Consider the following 25,389-nt stretch of genomic DNA (forward strand, 5'->3'; position numbering starts at 1 on the left):
CCCTACATTTTGAGTGAGGCAATGTAATGGCACAAATAGAACCATATAGTCTCACTGGAGAAGAGCAGAGATAAGAATTACACGTTCAGTGAAAAGAGGTTTTACTTGGCACATTTATTTCTCCAATAACTTCAGATTCAAGTATTTATCCTGCCAGTCAAAACTAATGGATCATAACTGTAGGAACCAGAAAGGATGTACAGAATAATGTAACAAAAGCAGATTCTAGCATAACAGGAAAAACAGCATTACATTTATGAAAAAGATTATCTTCTGCATATGAAACTGAAAGCCAGATACCTGCAATTTAATAAAACTCTTTTAAGATTGCTCACTAAAAGTTAAATTATCCTCAATGTGTTTATGAGATTTCTTTAAAGGGGTTGTCTCCCTTCTGTAAATGGCATGTATCATGTAGAGAAATTTAATACAAGACACTTACTAATGTATTGTTATTATCCATATTGCTTCCTTTCCTGGCTTGATTCATTTTTCCATCACATTATACACTGCTTGTATTCAGGGATTATGACCGCACTACAATCCAGCAGCGGTGGTCGTGCTTGCACACTACAGGAAAAACTGCCGACCTCTCTGGTGGCTGGGATCATGGATGTGCTCATAAGCACACGTCCAGTAGATCCTGTACTTTGGAAACAATCATGCCAGCAAAGGAGGCAATATGGACAATGACAATACATAAGTAAGCACCCTGTATTCACTTTGTATATATGATAAGTGCAATTTGCTTAAGTTAGACAACCCCTTTAAGGATGGATGAAATTATAGAGAGTGGTAGGAGGTATGCAGCACCAAGGATAAAGTGACTTAAAGTGTCTCATCTCCGACATTAATGGTATATTGATAGGCTGTGCCATCAATGTCGGATAGGTTTGAGTCCCACCTCTGGGACCCACCGCTTTTTCCAGAATGGGCCCTGAAGTGAATGGAGAGCAGCTGCACATGCACGGTCACCCTGCGTTCACCGCTATGGTAGTTCCAAAAGTAGCAGGGTGTCAGCTCAGCTATTTCCAGCAGTCCCATAGCGATGAATGGAGCAGTGGCCATGCTTATGCAGTGCACTCTTCATTCATTCCTGTGGCACTGCCGAAAACAGCCGAGTGCGCTCACTCCGCTATTTTTGGAGCTCCTATAGCAGTGAATGGAGAGCATACCGCGCATATGCAGCTACTCTCTGGGCCCAGTTCTGTAGATAGGAAGGTTATCAGAGGTGGAACCTGCACCTCTCTGGCATTTATGTAACATTCTAGCAATATGCCATCAGTGTCTGAGATAGGCCAACCCCTCTAAGGACAACATATTTTCATTTTACCTATTTTAGAAAAAAAAATTAAATTCTAGTTCTTTTTATTATGACCCAAACTGTCATTCAAATCAGCAAAATGTGTTGCTATTTCTGACAAGTTATATTTGGAGAATAAGTCATATCCAACTACATACTGATCAGTTTAAAGGTTGTCTCATTCCAGGTGAACCTAAAGCCAGCCAGGTATTTGAACTACTACAGGGAAAATGTGTATATTATTACACCATAAGTGAAGATTATGTTCCCCAGGATTACTTAAGTCACTGAATTTCTTAATGAAATATAAAACAAGCATCAACCATCAACCATTATTTAATTGCTATGGCTAAAAATATTGGCAAGTGATTGCTGGCATGAAAATGTAAAAAATAGGATTATTATAATATACAATGCAACAATAGAAATTTGTTCTTCCTTCTTATATGTGTGATCATAATTCTAGATCAAATCCAACAACAGCGCTCATCGTTGATTGCTTCATGTAAACTTTAATCCAAACCGACTCTACTCAACCGATAAGCCCTGTCACGCATACCCAAACACTGGTGAGAGACACTGGGGGACATTTACTAATCATGTTGCGCCAGAATTTGGGTGTAAAATGCACCTAAATTAATAGCAAACTGATTTGCGCCATATATGTCAACTGTTTTGAGTGGGTGAGGCTAGCAAACGCCTCATTTATCAACTTATGTTTGGCTTAAAAGGCACAAAATGTAGACTAAGATTTAGCATGCCTCTGTGGTAGTTTAATATGTCAAACAGTGCATGGCAGATCAGATAGCTGTGACCTTTATTCAAAAAGTTTCAATTTTAGTGATTAAATTTCACATATCAGCCTTAAAGAAGTCACACATTTAAAACCAGTTGAGCACAGATGCATTGTCACAAATGCTATTAAATGTCTCATTCAACAAAAAATGTTTTTTTAATAAAATGACGAATTATAAGCCTACAATTACAAAAGACACATTATAAAAACAGCATGCGCCTTTTGATAAATGAGGTGAAACAAATCACCACTTTTGATTCGTGATGTAAGGATTTTTCTGGCACAGAATACGCCATTTTTGATAAATAATGTATTTTGTCACCTCGTCATCACTTATGTAATAGCATGCATGTGTATGGCAATGCTGCCAGGGAACATATGATCGTTCATTTGCTGGTACTTTTATTGTCGGACTAGAGCACTAATTGTCTTAAGATATGGCCTCAAGTCTGAAACGGCGAATACCACCTGTATGTTGAGCTGATTAGCTGTATGCCATCCACCATCTATTGGGTATGGTCATTGAAGGGGATAATACCCACAGGAAGTGAATTGACTGGCAGACTCCCCTTCTGTCCACTAGGTGCGATATTTAAGAAGCTCTTTTGTGATGGAGATTTGTTCCTTAGGAGTGTGTGTGTTTACTATTCAGGATGCTAATGAAGTGGTATTATTCAATGAATCAGTGCTTATTGGTTCATTAAAAACGCAAACTACACAGCAAAAGGCTCTTTCCTGATTGGTGTGTATACTCGTTAAAAAATATTAACCTTTTGCAATACACGAGACAACCTTTGTCTGGGATGGGTGATTTGGGCCATTTGAGCGGACTGTCGTTTGTAAAAAAAAAATTGTGTAAATTATTGGTTGTGATGGCCAATGGCAAACTCTTGTTTGCCGAAAATGTACTTACTGGTTAGCCAGTATAGTCCATATGAAAGATCCCATGGACGACAGACCGTCCGCTATGCAGCCAATCATTGTCTCAATTATGGCCAGCTTTAGTCCCACCACTGATCTTGGGAACTGGGCCAGCAGGGTGGCATATTGTTTACCTACCATGTCTTGTTCTCATATATACACGCATACACACTTTTTAGAAATATTACTCAATTACTTTACGTAGCAACTTATTCAATATTTCCAGCTCTGTAACAATCTTAGAAAACATGTTGTGGATCAAACTGTCCTCAGCCCTGAAATGTGTTTCATAATCTGACTAACTTTGGAGGGAAATATGGAAATATGGTACATTTATGTGGCAATGCATTAAAATAACCTGCCTGCTTAAGAGCTCCTTTGAAATAATGCACCATATTTACATCTCAAGACACGCTGAGTCCACAAAATAGCTCATCTATGTTTCTACTACTTCTGCCAAATGCTGCGAGCTGACTTTATTTTCTTAGAGCCAAGTAGATTTCAGGCTTTAAAGAGATTTCAATTTCTTTCACTTATGAAAAATTGTCATTTGGTCTTTTTTGTGAAAGTAAATGTTTCTGCTGCCCAGTTGGCATTTTTTGCATTTTGTTAGGAATGGATAAAAACGCAGGAGTAGTAGTAATAGCAGGAAATGTAATAGGAATAGGGCTGCAAAGCATTCATTTATGTCCTCTACTTAGGCTCTAATCTGGCTTTTGGCTAAAACCTGCAAAGTATAAACCTATAATAACCCATTTATATGTAATTCAAAAAACTTCTAGGAACATGGGGGTCATTTATTAAGACCGGCGTTTTAGACACCCATCTTAATAATCCCTATATCTAGCGGTGGATCGCCGAGGTTATATAGAGGCACTAGCCTCTACATAACTTTGGCGCATCTAGCTTCCTAGCCGTCTTACATTTAGACTATTTTCTACGCCTAAAACATAGAAAGTGATGAATGAGACAGGCCTGCCGGCACGTCCACTTCCCCGCCAATGCCACACCCACTTTTTTAGACTTGCTGTGAGCGGGGAAAAGTCGAAGATTGCAGTGCAACTAACCTTTCTAAAAATCATCTAAAATCATGCCGTTTTCTCACTTACCACTAGGCCTAATAATATGTTGAGACTTCGTGTTCTGCACAGGTAACTTTTTAATAGATAACATAGGAGCCACCATTCACAATATGGGATTTCACAGCTTATCTACTCCCTCCTGACCTTTGCATGGTTCACACAGCATGCCTAAAAAAGTATCTTACAGAAGTCAGTGAGGTCCCCTGTAATGAATATGTAGATACTCTCAAAGAACAGGAAGCCTTGACATATTTTAGGTCTAGTGGGCAGTGTGAATATTGCATGATTTTAGGATTCTTTTTTAAATATAGATAGGGACATGGAAAATGTAAAAACCACACATTTTAAACAAATACATGTTTAACATAAAATCTTAATCTAGAAAATAGGTCATTTTCTGATGACACATTCCCTTCAATATAAAATTATTATTTTTTAATACAATTGAGATGTGTCCCCTGACGGCCCAAATATTTTTTATCCAAAAAATTGCCATACTATAGATTTCACCTGGTTGTAGTAGGCTCAATGGTCAGCATTGTTGCCTTGCAGCAATGTAGGTCTTATGTGTAACAAACTTACCTGTCTGGGCTCCAGCGTTGTGATCCTCAGCCTCAGCACTACCACGCCAGGAGAGATGACCTGCTGAGCAACGCCTCCTGGTGACACTACAGCATCCTTAGTAGCGGCCGTGTGCTGGGAGAGATTAGCCGTGGGCTGATTATCTCAGCTGCTCTGTTAGAGTATCTAGTGTTCTCACTAATGGAGCATCGAGTTAATGGACCTATCAAGTTCTGATGCAGGGACTTGGTGCTCTATTTAGATCCATTCCTTGCCATACATCATTGCCAGTGATAGTCTTTGATTCGCTAGCTGTGTTCCTGGTTCTCGCTCTTGTGGTTATTTGGATTGCTCATGCTTCTGACCCTGGCTTGTCTTCTGACCACTCTCTGTCTCTCATTTGGTACTGTGAAGTCCGTCTGGTTCTGATCTCGGCTTGTCTTTTGACCACTCTCTGTCTCTCGTTTGGTACTGCATAGTCCGTCTGGTTCTGACCCATTTTCGTATGACTCTGGTATTGTGTTTGTCTGTCTTTGTTAGTTCGTCTCATTCAAATCAACCCTTTCCCCCAAATAAAAATTGATAAACAATTAAAAATAAAAAAAATCATGAGCATCATTGCCAGTGAAAATGCCTGTACTATTAAAATATATTTTTAAAAATTCTCATACGGTAAATGGCGTACCGGAAAAAAAAAAAATTAAAATGACCGATTTGCAGTTTTTTTTATCACTTTGATTTTCCAAAATAATTGAATAAAAAGTGGTCAAAAAGTCAAACACACCCTAGAATGGTATTAGCAAAAACTACAGATCATCCTGAAAAAAAATTAGCCGTAAACATCTCCGTAGCCAAAACTAGAAAAAAAAAGCTATTGGGGTCATTATACAGCGATGACAGCAGCTGAACGGAAGGGTGTCTGACCTCAAACGGGTTGTCCAGGATTTCACAAGTGATGATCTATCCTCAGGACACCCTAAAATCCCAACGATCAGTTGTGGTACAGTAGCTCCGGTACCAGAAATACACCGCTCCATCCAGTGTGTTGTGGATTTAGCTGGTTACTGCAGTGCTGCTCCAATTCATTACAGTGGGAGCAGTGCTCCAGTGACCCGCTCCATCCACTACACAATGGGCAGTGCTGTGTAGTTCCGATCCTGACGTCTGGCACTAGGGCTACTACAAAACAGCTACTAAGTGAGGGTGCATGGAGTCAGACCCCTTCCAGTCAGATAGTGAGGGAGTATCCTGAGGACAGGCCTTTACTTTTAAAATCCTGAAAAAAACCTTTTAGTACTTAACTACATATTCCCAGTATAATATGGGTATGGCATTCCGTTGAAGAAGTAGGGGTGGTGGTGGATGTCACACGCTATGCACTCCATTTTGAAAAAGCTTGCCTTACTTTTATAATTCCCTGTAATCTACTTACTTATTGACTTTCTATCCTATTAAAGAGCATCTGTCAGTAGGATCAACCCTACTAAGCTAGCCATAATGACTAGTAGGGTTAACCCTGCTAATTAAAAAATGTACCCTTCTTCCCCCGATCTGTTGCTGCATTTAAGAGAAATTATTATTTTTAATATGTGAATTAGGCACTATCCACGTGGTGCTCCTTATCTTCTCTTCTCTACTCCACCTGAATACCTGACCCTGTCAATCAAGAGGAGGAGGAAGTGTCCAAGTAAGCAGAGGAGAGGCGGTATGGCGCACAGAGTTGCTAGAGCCTTCCCTCAGTGTACTTAAGCTCTAATTTGCATTTCTTTTAAAACATTTGCCCTATACACAGCAACTGATCAAGAAAGAAAAGGTATGTTTTTACCGAGCAGGGTCGGCCATACCAGGCAATATGGCTGGGTTGTTGTTGCTGATAGATGACCTTTAAAGGGCTTGTTTTATTTTTTCATCACTGCTCGTTTCCATGGTTACGAGCACCCTGCAATCCAGCAGTGGCCGTGCCTGCACACTATAGGAAAAAGCGCTGGCCATCTCCCATAACCACTGGTTACGAGCAGTGTATAATGTGATGGAAAAATGAATCAAGCCAGCAATATTGACAATCACAATACATTAGTAAGTGCCTTGTATTAAAGGGGGTTATCCAACCCCAACAATGCCCCCTCAATGCCTGGGCCCCTCACACAGATTGTACTTACCTCACTCCCCATTACTGCTGCATCTCCCTGTCACGCGGATCAAAACATCCAGCTGGCGGGGCAGCCAATAGCAGGCCACGACAGGGACAAGCCTCCCTAGCGTCACCCGGGGAGATGCAGCAGCGACCGTATGGGCAGCAGAAGTGGCACGGGTGTCGGGGAGCTAGGTAAGTACAATCTGTGTGAGGTAAGTACAATCTGTGGGGGGGGGGGGGGGGGGGCATTTTTGTGGTTGGATGACCCTTTAACTTGTCTACATGATAAATGCCATTTGCGGAAGAGAGAAAACTCCTTTACTCCTTTAAATCGTCCTGCAGTACAATGGACAGTAATAAACAGGACAGTTCTAGAAGTCACTTAGGGATTCCTCAACTCTTACATGGAATGTATATTTTGCAGTTTGCACTGCTGGTAAGGGAAGGGATGGTGTAAAATATTAAGATCTATGGCATTTGAATTGTTTACTAGTCCCTGGCAGCTAAAAAGGAAGAGACAGGATGAACACATTCCCCCTCACAAGACCGTCCTAGATTTTAATTTGAAAACCATAGGAGCCAAAACTCATAAGACTATAACAGTGTCACTGGCAGCTCTGGTATAATGCCAGTCTGTCCGGGAATCTGGCAGACTCACAGCCTTGTGGTTACACAAGGTGTAATAAACTGTTCGCTCCACCCAATCTATTCTGAAGGACAAAAATGCTTTGAAGTTCTTCCCAACTTTCCAAAGATGTCGAAGTTGTCACGTGATTTAGTTTTGTAGGAACCCGTTTGCTTAGCTCTGATGTACATGTAAATGTGTACACGTTAAAGGGGTCGTTCTGCACTTGAATAGGGGTCAAATTGTAGTTTTAATCTCTTCATTAAAGGGAACCTGGCACCAGGATTTTGTGTATAGAGCTGAGGACATGGGTTGCTAGATGGCCGCTAGCACATCCGCAATACCCAGTCCCCATAGCTCTGTGTGCTTTTATTGTGTATAAAAAACAATTTTATACATATGCAAATTAACCTGAGATGAGTCAGAGCTTGAAAATATGACTTCTCTGGTCACACAAGTGAGATGTGACTCTTTTATGTTAATTTGCATATGTATCAAATCGTTTTTTTTTCTCACAATAAAAGCACACAGAGCTATAGGGACTGGGTATTGCGGATGTGCAAGCGGCCATCTAGCAACCCATGTCCTCAGCTCTATACACAAAATCCCGGTGACAGGTTCCCATTAATGACTCTATTTTAATGTCAGTTTTTTCTGAAAATGCTGAACTTTAAGGAGTTTCAGATTTTTTTTTTTACACTATACATAGCCACATTTTTTTTCTCAGTCTTGTGCAAAACTCAACTTCTTATTACAGAATTATAATATTACAGAAAAACCTAAATAAACCAGCAGCATGGGCAAGGCAGATGACAGGATTCTTTACAGTTACAGTAGTGAAACTATGGAATGCAGTATGCCAAGAGGCAATAATGGCAGATACTATATCAGCATTTAAAATAAAAGTCTATATATTTATCTAATAGTAACCGACATTGAAGATTACAATTAATCTAACGATTATTGTTGTATAAATGATGAACCTATGCTACTATGTGATATGCTATGTATGCCATGATATGCTTATGCAGACATATTTGCTGTGGTGCAGTAGTCTTTCCTTGTTGGCAGTCAGGAAAATAACGGATGTGTTCCAGAGGTAGCCACATTTGGGCGTCATCTTCTCCTAGCGGGGGCTTTCTGACATCTGCTAAGCAGTTGGAATATCCAGCTCACCGGCAACTCAAGTAGTGCAGCATTAATCAATGTATGTTTTCTCAGCGTTTCATGATGCAATCTGAGTGTAGACAGTCCAGATACTTGACACTCCGCCAAGACGTTACCTGCCTTTCTAACTGCTATGTATGTGTGGAAATGTGTTAGCCGTCACATAGTGCCAATAAATGTAATGTATTGCCCCTCATGTAAAAGGTAATATACTGTACAGCTCCCTGTCCATGCACTTGGACTGCTGCTTTGAATTTTCTGCCGTTTAAAGAAGAAATCTAGTAAAGGTGGCCATACATGAACAATAAATCTCGGCAAACACTCATTTGGGCAGCAGCTTTTCACCCGATCATCATAAACATGCATGCCCAGGCAATATTGCATATGCATTATTCATTTATTGTGCAGTCATATATAGATTGTCAAGATACACTGTATGATAAAAGAAGCAAACAATTGGTTTCTAATAGATCATAGTGACACCCACAATACTCAAACCTGGGAAACCATCAAAATTGTCCATTAAGCCAATTCAAGTTTTTGGCCAGATTAATGCTTCAAGGGCAATAGGAAAGCGAATTTGTGATAATTCAGAATAGCTAATATTTACAAAAATAATAAATAGTTCAAAAGATGCCAGAATTCAGATTTACTGCCAATATCGCCATATATCATTACAGTGAGAGATTGGAGTGTGAAGTTCCTCATACTTGGGTCTGCCACTGAATGATGGACCGGGTGTAAAAAATATAAGAATGGGCAACACCAGTGGTGCGCAGCACATTCTGCCAATTTATCTTTTTTACAATAAGCCATGCCTCTAATCCTGCCCAATATCCATTGTGCCCCACCACACAGTAATGGTGCCACCCCAACTGTAAGGATGCTCCCCTAGAGCTCCAAAGCAGTAAGCATACCCCCTTGGTGCCAGCTCACAATAGTGATGCTCTTTCTTGCAACCTAGACAGTTATGATGCACCTTAGGCTACATGCACATGAATGTGTTTGCCGGCCGGGCCCGTGTGGCGGACTGCAAATTGCGATCTGCAATGCATGGGCACTGACTGTAGGGCCGCCACATGTGGTCTTGAATGGGGTCCGTGATCCGCATCGGAGGTTCCGTACTGCAAAAAAGTAGTCTACATTCTGGAAGTATGTAGGTGCTCAGTGGTAGGGCAGAACTCCACTGCACGCTGTAGTGACTTAACCAATGAAGATACTTTTATTTGTAATTCCATCAAAGGTCAAGAGGTATAATCCACAAAATATAATCAGCCAACATTTTGGTCCTTCGCGAACCTTGAAGGCGGCCTTATTAGTGACATAGAAGATGGTGGTAGAGCGGCTGGAGGATCCCTTGCTGGAATAATCAATAAAAGTATCTTCATCGATTAAGTGACTACATATTGCTGTGGTTTTCTATCATGAAATGTTTGTGGACAGAGGAAAGAAATAAAGTCTGAAGTATTTCCACATAGCTCAGCTCATGGTCCATACCTCCTGTGATCCGGAGAACCTTAGCTTGTGGGCCACACCAAAGCACATAATATTTACTTTGTGAGTCAAGCCGGCTCACAGGAATGAAGGCGACTATTGAGAAGACGATGGCAGCTCCAGCACAGGATGTTTCCTAGCTATTTTGGTTGGAATATCATGGCACATCAGTCGACTGCATGAAAGCAAAAAGCTGACGACCATGTTTCCAGTGCTTGCTTTCCTGAAATATACTTTCAGGCCTAGACATACTTTATAAAGGTGTGTCTCCACCCAATGGCCTTCCAGACGACTAAGCTGATCAAACCTGTTTTCTACGCTATGGATGACAAGCAGGTGCACGGCTTTAGGCTGTAAAGCATTCATATTAATATTTTGTGTCATACCCTGTGACATTGTGGGGAATGCAGCAAAACAAAGCATATACCCTTTCTATGCAGAGTAGAAACTGGCCATCATGATTGAAGAGCCCACGCAAAATCTCATGCGCAGTGACGTATGATGTCACTACGCTAGCCAGCGTGATGACGTCATAACGCACCGCGCAAGATTCCACTCGATGTGTTCAAACAGGATGATCGTAGCGGCCTTTTTGCGCTCAAATGGATAAGATGAGTATTATTATTTTTTTATGGATTAACCCCTCACTATTATTTGCAGATGCCGCAATCAGTAATGAACCTGGCATCTGAGGGGTTCAATGACGTGGGCGGCGCAATCGCCATTCTCTGTCATTGCGTCTGCTAAATACAAAGAAATACGCTTTGTGATGAAATTTGGCGAAGCAGCCGAATCAAATATTGTAAAACTTCGCTCAACACTAGTTTTGAGCTATATAAGGATCTTTTCGTGCATAAATGTCTAGAGCTAAATTCTGAATTCTAACAGTTTTTTACCAACCAACTTGCTTGTTCCAGTCGGTCTAAAATGAAAAAAGCTACTTTGGAGTTAGTCTTATCTAAAAATGTACTCACTTTCGGTCCACAGCTCCTATGGAGACCTATGTGTCTCCATAGTAACCGACTACAAACTAAGCGCAGTCTGATCCTTCACTCATATCACCTTTCATCTGTTCTCTATCAAAAGTATATTAATAGTGTTGAGCGAACTTGTGTTTTAAGTTCAGCGTCTAAAGTTCGGGTTATCGAAGAATCACCTTATGGATTCCGCTACCACGGACCATAACGGAATTTAGAATCCATAACGCGATTCTTCAATAACCCGAACCCAAAACACAAGTTCGCTCAACACTAGATATTAGCAACAGTGTGTCAGTGGGAAGCAGAGGACAGGGGGGAGACAACAGCCCGCGTTTACTGATGTGAGTACATCTAAATTTGGGCTCAAACTGCATCAAAATGTGGTGCAGCTTGGTACATCTAGATTTAGAGAAATGATCAGCGCCTATTCCTACAAGGGATGTGGCCTACGAGATTTACTAGCAAAGGTGAATCACAATTCTGGTTAGCTCCATTCAATGACATTACTCATTGATGAGTGTTGCCGTCCTTTCTACTATCTATATTCATTGGCGCTAAACCACCAGCGGGTCTGCGGCATTCGAAGTGAACATCCGTGGCGGTTTGTGCTGTGGAGTAGGTGGCGGATTTTGACAACAGTAATGGGATTCAGTGGGTGCCGTCCATGTCCGCTAAGGGATGGGTCTGGCACTGCCATTATTTAGTTCTCTATAACAGAACAGAAAATGTGAATCCCACCTTTGTCATCTTTACTACCAAGAGAGCAGAGAGCTCTTGGGGCAGATTTCACACTGAATGTGACTGAGCAGCCTGCAATGTAGGAGAATACACGCAGTCTGCAGAAGACAAATGGAGTGAAGCTTTAACAAAATCCATATGCAAACATGTTTTCCTATATTCTCCATAGTGCTCACAGCAGAGCGATATTAGCATTTTTTATACATTTCAATATTTTATCAATGATTCCCATCTACATTTTGCAGTGTAGATAACTTTGTGCCAATGGGACAGGTTCTTACTCTGTCTGGGCTAGAACTTGAAGTCGTGCCCTGTGCCCAGCATTGTACTGGTGGCATTCCTTTCCTCAGACTGGAGCTGTCATTCAGTGCGTTCCCCACAGCGAGCAGTCATGTGAAGTCGGGAGAGCACACTTCAGTCAGGGAGGGGGAGGTGTGCACACATTCCAAGTTCCAGAGACGCTGCGGACAGCCCATTTACTGTCCCGGGCTCAGCAGCTCTCACCCTGTGGAGGACACTTACTGCCAGGCTTACCGAAGACGCTGTCTGCACAGCCACCTGGGCGGCTGCCCCCCCTTCCTGAAACTCTGTGGACCGGTCCAGTCCAGTGCCCACAGAGTAGTTTGGAGTTAGTGGAGGTTGTGCTCGCGGAGCACACCAGGAGATACTATGTTACAGCGGGCACAGGGGTGCACACTGGGGGCTACACTGACTGCCAGCTGAGGAATGGTACTAGGGAGCATCAAGGGGCACTAACACCTCCTGAAGCATCGCTGGCTGGACCACAATGGAGGGGGAACAGGCAGAAGCCAGCAGCCAGGAGCCCCAAGCTGAGGGCATCGTGCCTGACGCCTTCTCCAGTCTCTGGACAGAGGTGATGGGAATGCTGGTGAGTGGGGGAGGGGGCTCTGGGATAATGACCCTCAGGAGGTTTCCATCCCAGGACATACTAATCAATAGACGTGTGTGGATTGTGTTGATTGACTAGTTCACCCTGTGCTATCAGTAGGTATATAGGCTAGCTCTATTATATCTATACTCCCTGACTGCACTGTGATCACCTGCCCCCAGACCATTCACATTGGGCTGTATAAACACTGCCCCATGTGCTCTGGTGGTAGTCACCGCACTTTCCAGGGTCACTTCTGTCACAGCCAAATTCCACTGCCCTGTAAATATCCAGCTGTTTTCCATGAGCTTTTCCCATTCTTATCCAGCCGTGCTATACAGAGCGCCCCCGGGCTGACTTGTGGAGTACGTGACTTGTCTTTAAGGCTAGGTCTACACGACGACATATGTCGCACAACAGCTATAATGGTAGTCTATAGTGTCTCACTGCGACATGCTGCGACTGCGACACGACAATCGCAAAAAATCCATTAGAGATGGATTTTTCTGCGGTCGCATTGCGACACCATAGAACAGGGCTGCCAACCTGTGGCTCTCCAGCTGTTGTAAAACTACAATTCCCACCATGCCCTGCTGTAGGCCGATAGCTGTAAGCAGTCTAGGCATGCTGGGAGTTGTAGTTTTGCAACAGCTGGAGAGCCGCAGGTTGTGCCCTGTCATGCGACTTATTGTCTTAATGTCATGATGATATGCAGTTGCCAGCTTTGCCAGAGCTTGTAATTGGCACCTGTTGCTGGGACTAATTCACATGTAAACAGTCATTGTACAGCGCTGTATTTGTCAGGGGGAATGTGATTTTGTATTTTCACGCTTTTCTCGGGGAGCGTTACCCTGAAAACTCTCTAGAGAATCAGCATCTCCCGAGACGTGATATGTGTCTACAGAGCAGCACACAAGATGGTCAGCTTAGTCCTCATCCATGTGTGAACTGTAAACTGGGATGTCTCAAGGGTCGGTGACCAGATGCTGAAGGAATTGCCTCTGGCTCCTCTCACCCTGGTGTCATAAAGTATTGACATAAGTACCAGTACTCCTGATTGTGTGGTCAGTCCTCTCATCTGTGTATGGGATGTTCTCTAGTGTGGAGGTATCTCCACTGCAGTAGAAGAATAGTCGGTGGTGCCAGCGTATAGGACAAATATTGAGATGCCTGCAGTGATATGGGTAGTGCTGATATGTGCTTATACTGTATTCATCAGTAGGATCCATGAAGCCACAAGCTGAAAAGCGTTGACTATGATACTGGATGCCCCACATATGCCCATCTCAGTCATGTTCTCTGGCAGTACATGTGTGGCACCTGTATGAGTGAACCTTGTGAAATTTGACATTATTGTAGAGTTTTGCTATTTTTCGTATCATCCAGATGTGATTACCTAAAAGCCAATTCGCGTTCTTTTGAGCTCTTGTCAGTGTTCGTTGTGTAAGCTAAGCAAAAGTACTTGTGTCCCGAAGTAAATATGGGATCTAGACTTTCTATGAGAGTTGTGCCAAAAGGAGACTGGCATCTGTTAAAGAGCTGGTGTCTCACTGGTGCTGGTCAGACATCCACCTGTTTATGGTCCACCTTGTGTAGAAGATTATAGCATGGGTGAGGGACTCAACGCAGAGCAGAGAATGCACATTGGGTTACAACATCTTGAGGTGCAAAACCACCACCAAATCAAGACGTATTGAAATCTCTTTTGTGTCGCCTTCTGGGAAGGCCCAGGAGTCAGATAGTCTGTGACAAAAATACTATTGCAGTCTTTCAGTACTATCCAACCTTATGCAAATGAATGGCGCCTGGCATGAGGAAGCCATCAATTCACTGATAAGTTGTCTTATCCAGCTCTGCTACCATCCCCAGGGCTACAAAAACAATATCCAGACCTTTTGGTCATTCTCACTAAAATGTAAGGTTCTGACATTTTGTAAACTGTATTTCTCAAATGCTTTTACAACTTTGTGCAGCTGAAACTGAAAATGTTCCTGTTAAACTAAAAGTCAGCATCACAATGTGGTTCTTCAGTAACACCCTGGCATTACCGTTCTGGGGGAGGCGCCCCATATAACCAGCCATGAAAGCATCATGGTATCTGTTGTAGTGCTAAAAGTCCTTGTCTGAATATGTTGGCAAGTAATAGGATTCGTAATTTGCAAAATTGTAGTAGGAGAGAATGTCCTTAAATGGGGTTTTCTCACCGCTAAAACCTCTGTCCATACGCCCAGTTAGCACCTATGGACATTAAAGATGTAGGTCCTGTAGATAGGATACTAAATGCTTCTGTGTATTACGTGGGTGACCATTTATCTGTAATGTATGGCTAGCCATTACCATTGATTGTTGTTCTCTCAAGCATACATGTTTATGGCTGAGGTTGGAGGAACGGGTGTAGGCCAAACCTTAAATTGACGGCTGTCAAGGGTGTCTTTAAAGGGCCAAAGAAGTGATACTTGCTTCACTGATCCCCTGCTGCTGCCATTCCGACACTTCCTGGGTCCCCCCTAATCTCTTCTTCCAGGTCCCTCTTGGAACACAGGAAATTACTGCTTACCCATTCTCTTGCCACAGCGGTGACCTACCTCAGCCATAGGTTGACTAAGCGATCATTTCCTGTGTGTCCACATGGACCATAAGAGTGAGATCAGCAAGGATTTGGAAAGTGCTGGAATGGGAGCTGAGAGGGATTGGCGAGTAGGATCGGGACCTTGCCTTGTGCCACCAGGAATAGAAAGTTGGCCGTGCATGTGCGTCTTTCTCCATTCACTTCTACGAGACTTCTGATTGTAGCTGAGTGAGGCGGGGTACTCACACCTCTCAGGCATTTATGACATATCATGGGGATATACCATAAATGTCTAGATGGGACAACACCTTTAAAGGGGTTGTTCGAGTTCTTTTTTTGTTCTTTCTATGTTCCTAACTAGCCAAATATAACAACTTTCCAATTAACTCACTTTATCTGCAGTGCCTGGTTTATCAGATTTGACTGAGGGTCACATGACCTGTAATGTCAGCTTCTCTCCCTGCTCTGATAAAGTTCGTTTACAAGCCTGTAAACCAGACTTCACACCACGCCCCCCTTCACTGCCGACTGTCTGATCTCTCCTAGGATTCTTAACCCATTCAGCTGCACAGACTGGGTAGCTGCAGGCAGTGAGAAGACAATGCTGGGCACAGGAGCTGACAGACTAGAGAGAGCATTGCACAAGAAGGTAGGGGGAAGATCCTGTGTGTATTAGCAGTGTCCCTATACAGCTGGGACCTGTAGTTCTACACTTACACGTTGCTGTTAATTCTCCCAGCACTCAGGGCAGCTCTTGTATCCACTCCCTTAGCAGTGTCATTATACAGCTGGGACTTGTAGTCCTACACATACAACATGCTGCAGAGTCTCCCAGCAGGCAGACATGTCACTCAGGCCAGCTCTTGTATCCACTCCCTTAGCAGTGTCATTATACAGCTGGGACTTATAGTCCTACACATACAACATGCTGCAGAGTCTCCCAGCAGGCAGACATGTCACTCAGGGCAGCTCTTGTAGCCACTCCCTTAGCAGTGTCATTATACAGCTGGGACTTGTAGTCCTACACATACAACATGCTGCAGAGCCTCCCAGCAGTCAGACATGTCACTCGGGGCAGCTCTTGTATCCACTCCCTTAGCAGTGTCATTATACAGCTGGGACTTGTAGTCCTACACATACAACATGCTGCAGAGTCTCCCAGCAGGCAGACATGTCACTCAGGGCAGCACTTGTAGCCACTCCCTTAGCAGTGTCATTATACAGCTGGGACTTGTAGTCCTACACATACAACATGCTGCTGAGTCTTCCAGCACTCAGACCAGCTCTTGTATCCACTCCCTTAGCAGTGTCATTATACACCTGGGACTTGTAGTCCTACACATACAACATGCTGCAGAGTCTCCCAGCAGGCAGACATGTCACTCAGGGCAGCTCTTGTAGCCACTCCCTTAGCAGAGCAGGGGGAAGGGCAGAGATGGTTGTTATTGCAAGTAAACAAGGGCCAGAAAAGAACCAGGGAAATGAGGAAATATATATATTTTTTTTTTGCATAAAACTTACTTAGCTTAGTTATATATTGCTGCCCATCAGATTTTCAGTGCTATATTTATATTTTTCATAACTCGGACAACCCCTTTAAGTTTAAGTGTATGGTCAAGTTGAGTTATACAGAATTTACCCCATCTATATGATGGAACCCTTGTTCCATCATAAAACAAGCATCCGGCAGAGTCAAGGGTCATGTAGGACTACAGTATTGTATAAGGCCTCAAGGACACAACAGTATCCGATTTGCAGTCTGTAAACTGGGAATCCGCAAAATACGGAAACTGTCCATGTGCCACATGTGTGCACTCTGCATCCGTATGCCGGTTCTGCAAATTATAGAACATGTCCTATTCTGGTCCGCAAAATGTGATCCATGGACCCATTGAAGTCAATGGATAAACACCAAAGCAAAGATTTCCCAAAAATAGATACACATGTCTGATCCTATTCCCCAAATTACATAGAATTGAAGTCAATGAGTCCATAAAAGAATGTGGCTGGAACATGGACGGCATCTGTGTTTTACGGATCTGCAGTTTGTGGATACAGTCCTTTGCATGAGGCCCTACTTAAATTTCTTCTGCCGGCCGTTTGAAATTTGGGGATTAGCAGATAGGGAAGAAATTGTATTCCCCAGATTCTAGATATTTGCCAACTTATCTCATTTGTGAAAAAGTCATCAGGGGGTTAACAACATATATATGTTAGATATACAGTCATGTGAAAAAATTAGGACACCCTTTGAAAGCATGTGGTTTTTTGTAACATTTTTAATAAAAGGTTATTTCATCTCCGTTTCAACAATACAGAGAGATTAAAGTAATCCGACTAAACAAAGAAAACTGAAGAAAAGTCTTTTCAAGATCTTCTGTAAATGTCATTCTACAAAAATGCCTATTCTAACTGAGGAAAAAGATAGGACACCCTTGCCCCTAATAGCGAGTGTTACCTCCTTTGGCTGAAATAACTGCAGTGAGACGGTTCTTGTAGCCATCTACCAGTCTTCGACATCGGTCTGAGGAAATTTTACCCCACTCCTCAATGCAGAACTTTTTCAGCTGTGAGATGTTTGAGGGGTTTCTTGCACGTACAGCCCTTTTCAAGTCACCCCACAGCATCTCAATGGGATTCAAATCTGGACTTTGACTTGGCCATTCCAGGACTCTCCATTTCTTCTTTTTCAGCCAATCTTTGGTTGATTTACTAGTATGTTTTGGGTCATTGTCATGTTGCATGGTCCAGTTCCGCTTCAGCTTTAATTTTCTAACTGATGGTCTCACATGTTCTTCAAGCACCTTCTGATACACAGTAGAATTCATCGTGGATTCTATGATGGTGAGCTGACCAGGTCCTGCTGCAGCAAAGCAGCCCCAAACCATGACACTTCCACCTCCATGCTTCACAGTTGGTATGAGGTTCTTTTCTTGGAATGCTGTGTTTGGTTTACGCCAAACATGTCCTCTGCTGTTGTGTCCAAATAATTCAATTTTGGACTCATCTGTCCAAAGAACATTATTCCAGAAGTCCTGGTCTTTGTCAACTTTATCTCTGGCAAATGTCAGTCTGGCCTCGATGTTTCTCTTGGAAAGCAAAGGTTTCCTCCTTGCACACCTCCCATGCAAGTTAAACTTGTACAGTCTCTTTCTGATTGTAGAGGCATGTACTTCTACATCAACAGTAGCCAGAGCCTGCTGTAGTTCTCGAGATGACACTTTAGGGTTTTTGGAGACCTCTTTTAGCATCTTGCGGTCTGCTCTTGGGGTGAACTTGCTGGGGCGACCAGTCCTGGGCATGTTGGCAGTTGTTTTGAAAGCCCTCCACTTGTAGACTATCTTCCGGACAGTGGAATGGCTGATTTCAAAATCTTTTGAGATCTTTTTAAATCCCTTCCCAGACTCATAGGCTGCTACAATCTTTTTTCTGAAGTCCTCTGACAGCTCTTTTGCTCTCACCATGGTGCTCACTCTCACTTCAACAGTCAGGAGCACACCAAACTAAATGTCTGAGGTTTAAATAGGGCAAGCCTCATTCAACATGCAGAGTAACGATCTACTAATTATGTGCACCTGGTGTGATATACCTGTGTGAGATCTGAGCCAATTTAAGAGGGAATACATGTGAGGGTGTCCTATCTTTTTCCTCAGTTAGAATAGGCATTTTGTAGAATGACATTTACAGAAGATCTTGAAAAGACTTTTCTTCAGTTTTCTTTGTTTAGTTGGATTACTTTAATCTCTCTGTATTGTTGAAACGGAGATGAAATAACCTTTTATTAAAAATGTTACAAAAAACCACATGCTTTCAAAGGGTGTCCTAATTTTTTCACATGACTGTATGCTTGTGCTAGATTCTGTCCAGAAAGCCATTTAAAGGGTCAGCCCACTGGAGGTCATCTAGAGAGCTGCAGTCTGTTCTATTCATAAAGTGGCCATTCTACCACCGGAGTCAAAGACAGATCGGCTCATTCAGAGGAGATAAAAACAAGATGTAGATGCGTCTTCTGAAATTCCCGTCAGTGAACAGTCCAGTTATTGTCGTGGTTTGTCCTTACTGGAGTCAGGCATCTGCTTTTAAATGTAAAGCTTCATGGCAGCTATAGAGGAATCCAAGTCCATAGATGCTGGCACAGAGATCCTCTCATTATCCCGAAACATGTAACATAGTGCCATGTCTGAACAATCCATTGTGCTGTCATTTCCTGTTCATGCACTTGTAGGTCGGATTGCTCTGCCCAGAGGCCATTTATTAAGTATATGGTTAATCCAGCAGATCAGAAACAACTTGGTATGAAGACAATCTAAACCTTGTTGTCAGAGATCAGACTTTGTGCGTTGTTGGCATCCCTCAATTACTTTTCTGGGAGCTTTCTTTGTGCATGTTTATACCATGCTTGAAAAGACTATGGGAGTCCATGAAGACACCCATTCATGCTGCTTATTTATAGCAATCTGAGATTAACGGTGAGTTGTCACCAGCTGCCTGCTGGACGTTTGTGACCCAGATCAGTACTTTGCCCTACTTGTTTCAGGTTTTTAGTTGGTGTGCTAGTTGTGTAGGTAGCAACTGCACCAAAGTGAATCTGGTCTTTGCTTTTTGATTTGGTTTGTTTGTTATTTATGATTGCATTTTATTATTTAGTTTCTATCTACATGCATAGGTATATATAATCTCAGTGGGTGGGAAAGGATTAAAGGGGTTGTGCAAGAATGGGGGCGAGGGTTTGGCAAAACCTCCCATTTGGCCAGACCTGTAAAGGGAAAATTACTTACCTGCTTCCTGGTGCTGGCTCCTTCTCCTCCAGGCCTGAGATTGTCACTGGGCTCCCTTTACTGAAAACATCTGGTTCAACACAATCTGCAGCCAATCATTGGCTGTGTTGGCTACTGGAACCCTTTGTGCCATGTGACCATTTATCATGACGTAGGGGTAGCTGGTGACCGTCATGGCCAGTGATTGGCTGAAGGCATCGTCAAACCTGATGTTTTCAGCGAAGGAGTTCAGCGGAGCATGGCAGGCCTGGATGAGGAGTGGCTTCCCTTTACAGGTCCATCAATTGGTGGGTTTGCCCCCCCCCCCCCCATTGTTACAGAACACCATTTAGACTGGCATTTCTTACACCATTAATAGCAAACCTCTGCTGATGTACGATGGGCCAGAATTATTAAGAGGCAATCATTTCCTCACATCAGAAGAAAAAGTCATTACACCAGCATGTTCTTTTGGTGCACATGTTGTTAATGTATTTGTCACACGTTAAAGAGGATTTTCAGGACTTTGGAAATCCCTATAACATTTGCTATATAAAGATGAATCTATGAAGGTAAGGCTTGGGAGGTCCTAATCCAAGTTGAGTAAAAATGTTAGGGCGGTGTGGGCTAAATTAAACCACAAAGCTCCTTCCTAAAGCCATTAGAATACAGCATTGTTAAAAAAAAAAAAAGGATATTGACCCACAATTTTCATACTTGATGAAGGCTAAGTCAGAAACCGTTGTTACTAGCCCAAAATGAGAGTTTGATTCTTTATTGTGTGGATTTGTGCCGTGAGTACGGTACGTAAATACCTTCTGTTATAGAGAGGACATTCTGTGATGCCTTAACCCCCAAAAGTTCCTTCATTTCTTCCATGAAGCAGTCTTATCTTGAAGTTACTGATTCTAATTTAAGATAGACTGAATACATTTCAGATCTATGCTAACTATTTCCAGATGCATCAGGCATACGGGTTGTGAACTATCCATCTTGCATAACCTCTCCGAATTAAAGTGAGCCCACAGAATATACCGTACTGTGTGAAAAACCTTCCCTTCATCTCCATCTGTTATCATTCACTTGTGGAGACTTCTAATCCAAAACATCCACCGAGGGTCAGGAAGACACCCACCTCCCTCAGATCCTGTGTCTTCCACAATATTCTGGCTCGGAATGTAAAGTTACAGTGATAAAGGCATTCTCCATTAGGAAGTCCAAGTTGTTTGTGCCTAATTGCATGTTTTGTTTGTGAAGCAGTAATCAGGATATTGGTTGGATGTTTTCTTGCCGTTATTGGCTTGAGATTATTCTCTTATTTTGGAAGGTGGTGTAGAGTGGTTTTCATCAGAGAACGCATGTCTTATCTCAAATTGTGAAATTATAGTCTTTTAAGTTATAGTGTAGCATCTTCCAAGAGGAGGATTGGAGCTTGGTTTTGTCATCTTCCACCCGCCTTATTTTCAGAACCGTATGGAGGCTTCCAGCTAGGTCTTTATACTGTATGAATCATAGGAATGTAAAGCATTTTCAAAGAGACCTTTTTCTTCTCAAAGCATAGGTTGCCTGGTAGATATACATCTTTTGTAACATTCTCCAACAATTTTCTCCCTTCATTCCCCATTGCATGATGTAATTTAAGATTTCACTCAATATGGATTTACGATAAAACTGCTGACCTTCAACATTGCTGGTCTAATATCTTCAACTGTCGTCAGCATCTCCATCTGTAAGGAATTTTTTGTTGTCATCTAGCAGGGATCATTTTGTTGAAATGTAATATCATCTATTTTATGCCCGAGAGACAGTATCTTCAACATATTGAGGCCTTCTACAGGTGAAACTCGAAAAATTAGAATATCATGCAAAGTTCATTTATTTCAGTAATGCAACTTAAAAGGTGAAACTAACATATGAGATAGACTCATTACATGCAAAGCGAGATATTTCAAGCTTTTATTTGTTATAATTTGGAGTATTATAGCTTACAGCTTATGAAACCCCAAAGTCACAATTTTGAGGTACCCTTTGCTCAGGGGGTATGGATTAATTAGCGGACTAGAGTGTGACGCTTTGAGCCTAGAATATTGAACCTTTTCACAAAATTCAAATTTTAAGTTGCTTTGCTGAAATCAATGACGTTTTTTTGAGGTTACCTGTATGTGGAACATAAAGACTTGCTTTCAGGTAGCTTTGGAATGCTCCTGGAAATACTTTATCACTGAAGCTACAGAAGAGGATTGTGTTCTTCACTAGAAATGCTTGATTTTTTTATGGGTGCCATGCTCTTGCGGTGGGAAGTTTAAGGCCCTTTACAGATGCAGTTGATCAGGCCAGCAGATGGAAACAGACTAGGGCTGCAGTAAACTAATATTTTTGTAATCGAGTATTCTATCGATTATATTTCTCGATTCATCGAGTAATCTAATAAGAAAAAGCTACTTAAAATAACGTACGTAATTAGGTATGTATAAAGTTATTGGTTTGAAGGGGTTAATAACTTTATACATGCCTAATGCCAAGGTGCTTCCATTAACCCCTCCAAACCAATAACTTTATACATGCCCATTGGGTTTGGAGGGGTTAATGGAAGCACCTTGGCATTAGGCATGTATAAAGTTATTGGTCTGAAGAGGTTAATGAAAGCACCTTGGAGGTGCCTTCATTAACCCCTCTCTAAACCAATAACTTTATACATGCCAAGGTGGTGCTTGCAGCCTCCATTAACCACTCTCTCTCCATCTGCCTCCCCCCAGCCTCTGATCTGCTTGCCCCCAGCCTCTGATCTGCTTGCCCCCAGCCTCTGATCTGCCTCCCCCCCTCCCCCCAGCCTCTGATCTGCCTCCCCCCCCTCCCCCCAGCCTCTGATCTGCCTCCCCCAGGCTCTGATATGCCCCCTCTGGTAACGCAACCCCCCCTCCCCAGTATTAATCATTGGTGGCAGTGGCCACAGGGTCCCCCTCCTCCCCCCCATCATTGGTGGCAGTGTCAGTTCTGATCGGAGCCCCAGCAGTGTAATGCTGGGGCTCCGATCGGTTACCATGGCAGCCAGGAGTCACGCTACTGAAGCCCTGGCTGCCATGGTATGTTAGTAGTGAGCAGAGAGCAGCGCATTATACTCACGTGCGCTGTGGCCGGCGGTCGCTCCTTCTTCTGTCTGTGCGGCGGATTGCTAATGCTTACAGCATTAGCAATGCGCCGCACAGACCTATGAGAAGGAGCGACCGCTGGCCACAGCGCACGTGAGTATAATGCGCCGCTCTCTGCTCACTAACATGCCATGGTAACCGATCGGAGCCCCAGCATTACACTGCTGGGGCTCCGATCGGAACTGACACTGCCACCAATGATGGGGGGAGGAGGGGGACCCTGTGGGATATGGCCGGCACATTCATTGGTGGTGCAGTGGCCACAGTCCCTCCCCTCCCCTCCTCCTCCTACTTGGTCTTCAGCGGCAGCCGCGCACAGTGGGGAGGGAGAGACTCCCTCCTCAGCTGTGCCGGCCGCTCAGTCCTGCCTCTCTGGCTCTGGAGGACACGGAAGCGGTGAGTGAGACGCTTAATTTCACTCCCGCTCCGTGATCACGTGATCTGAACGATTCCTCGATGCAGGGAAACTGCATCGATGAATTTTTTGACTCGATTTAATCGAGTTATTCGAATAATCGTTTCAGCCCTAAAACAGACATTGGTCTTTCTCCATAATTGGCCTGTGTAAATGTGCCAATGATTGGGTCATTTATGCAAGCTTGCAAATCCTCGCTGGTAAGCAGTACATCTCCCCATGTGAACAAGGGATGAGCAGCCAACGTAATGTGGAAGTATAATTGCAACTTTGCAAGTGTATCTTCAATGAAGAATAAAAATGTATCAATGCTCTAAGGCTACTTTCACACTAGCGTTTTTCCTGGATGCTGCAGGGTCCAGCAAAAACGCTTCCGTTACTGATAATACAACCATCTGCATCCGTTATGAACGGATCCAGTTGTATTATTTTTTACATAGCCAAGACGGATCCATCATGAACTCCATTGAAAGTCAATGAAGGACAGATAAATTTTCTATTGTGGCAGAGAAAACTGATCGGTCCCCATTGACTTGCATTGGGGGAGTCAAGCTCTGCATCCCAGGACGGAAAGCAAACTACAACATGTTGCTGTTTGCTCTCCGGTATGGGAACGCAACTAAATGGAATAGAATGCATTTTGGAATGGAATTCCATTTGAAGCGTTTTTTTTGTCCCCCAGTATTGAGCCCCTATGACGGATCTCAATGATGTAAAACTAAAACGCTAGTGTGAACGTAGCCTTAGGGGCCGTTCAAATATCGTTTTTACTGTATGTCAGGTTGATACATTTAGACATAGTAAAAAAAAGAATATACAAACGTATGCAATTTTGGAGTTATTTATCCTTTTTTTAATGTATACATTTGACGGAGGTGCATAAGTTTCAATACGTTTGTGCCATTTTTTTTAAACAATAACTATCTATTTTGTGAAGCCTTTTTAAAAAATAAAAATTAGAAGTATAACAAAGTAGGAAGTATCTGGATAAAAACGGATAAGTTTAACGGATGATAAATGTATTGTCTTACATTTCCACCCATCTCCCATTCACTGAAATGTAAAAAAAAAGTTTCTATATGTATAGTGTTATGCTACGTTATTCTATCCTGCAAAAAAGCGTACAGAAACATAAACAATGACAAACAGAGTCAATAATATGCACTTTTGTCCATTTATAGTCTATGGCAGGGATCAGCAACCTTTGGCACTCCAGCTGCTGTAAAATTACAACTCCCATCATCACACGTACTTTGCTGTTCTCATAACTCCCATAGAATTGAAAAGAGGATTCTGGGAGTTGTAGTTTCAGAACAGCTGGCGTGCCAAAGGTTGCTGATCCTTAGTCTATGGATACGTCAAGCCATACGTTTCTATACCTTTTATCTGTTTACAAGCCTATTGGTTTGACGTACAGAAAAAAAGAGACAGTCCCTTAACTCATCATGTACTATACTTGTATGTGAATTCTTTCAATATCTGCCATGGGACAGATTCAGTGAAGGTGTAGCCCGGTGCCGGTCACTCCGTCTGTAAGGTTTCCTTTCACCTTTTCTTCTTCCCTCTCAGACCACTTTCAATTCCCTATCTAGGTAAGCAATTCAGATATTTTAGCTACATCGTGATCTGTCTATCTATCAATCATCAAGAAAAAAGTTGTAGTAATTTAAAGGGGTTGTCTCACTTCAGCAAATGCCATTTATCTTGTAGAGGAAGATAATACAAGGCACTTACTAATGTATTGTGATTATCCATATTGCATCCTTTTCTGGCTTGATTCATTTTTCCATCACATTACACACTGCTCGT

At 42.6% G+C, this 25,389-nt stretch overlaps 1 protein-coding gene across 6 annotated transcripts in view; it reads left to right on the forward strand.

Moving 5' to 3' along the window:
- Positions 1-25,389, forward strand: part of SASH1 (SAM and SH3 domain containing 1) — a 339,003-nt gene that overhangs the window by 111,930 nt on the left and 201,684 nt on the right. For 3 of the 6 annotated variants that reach the window (XM_044291724.1, XM_044291730.1, XM_044291726.1), the window contains exon 1: positions 12,211-12,690. The exons of the other annotated variants lie outside the window; for them this stretch is intronic. In XM_044291724.1, coding sequence (XP_044147659.1) covers positions 12,589-12,690 — 102 coding nt within the window. In that variant the 5' untranslated portion in view covers positions 12,211-12,588. Of the gene's footprint in view, positions 1-12,210; positions 12,691-25,389 lie in introns of those variants that run through there. 6 annotated transcript variants of the gene reach the window in all.

Source organism: Bufo gargarizans, chromosome 4 (genome assembly GCF_014858855.1).
Source record: "Bufo gargarizans isolate SCDJY-AF-19 chromosome 4, ASM1485885v1, whole genome shotgun sequence".
In the NCBI taxonomy this organism is placed as follows: domain Eukaryota; kingdom Metazoa; phylum Chordata; class Amphibia; order Anura; family Bufonidae; genus Bufo; species Bufo gargarizans.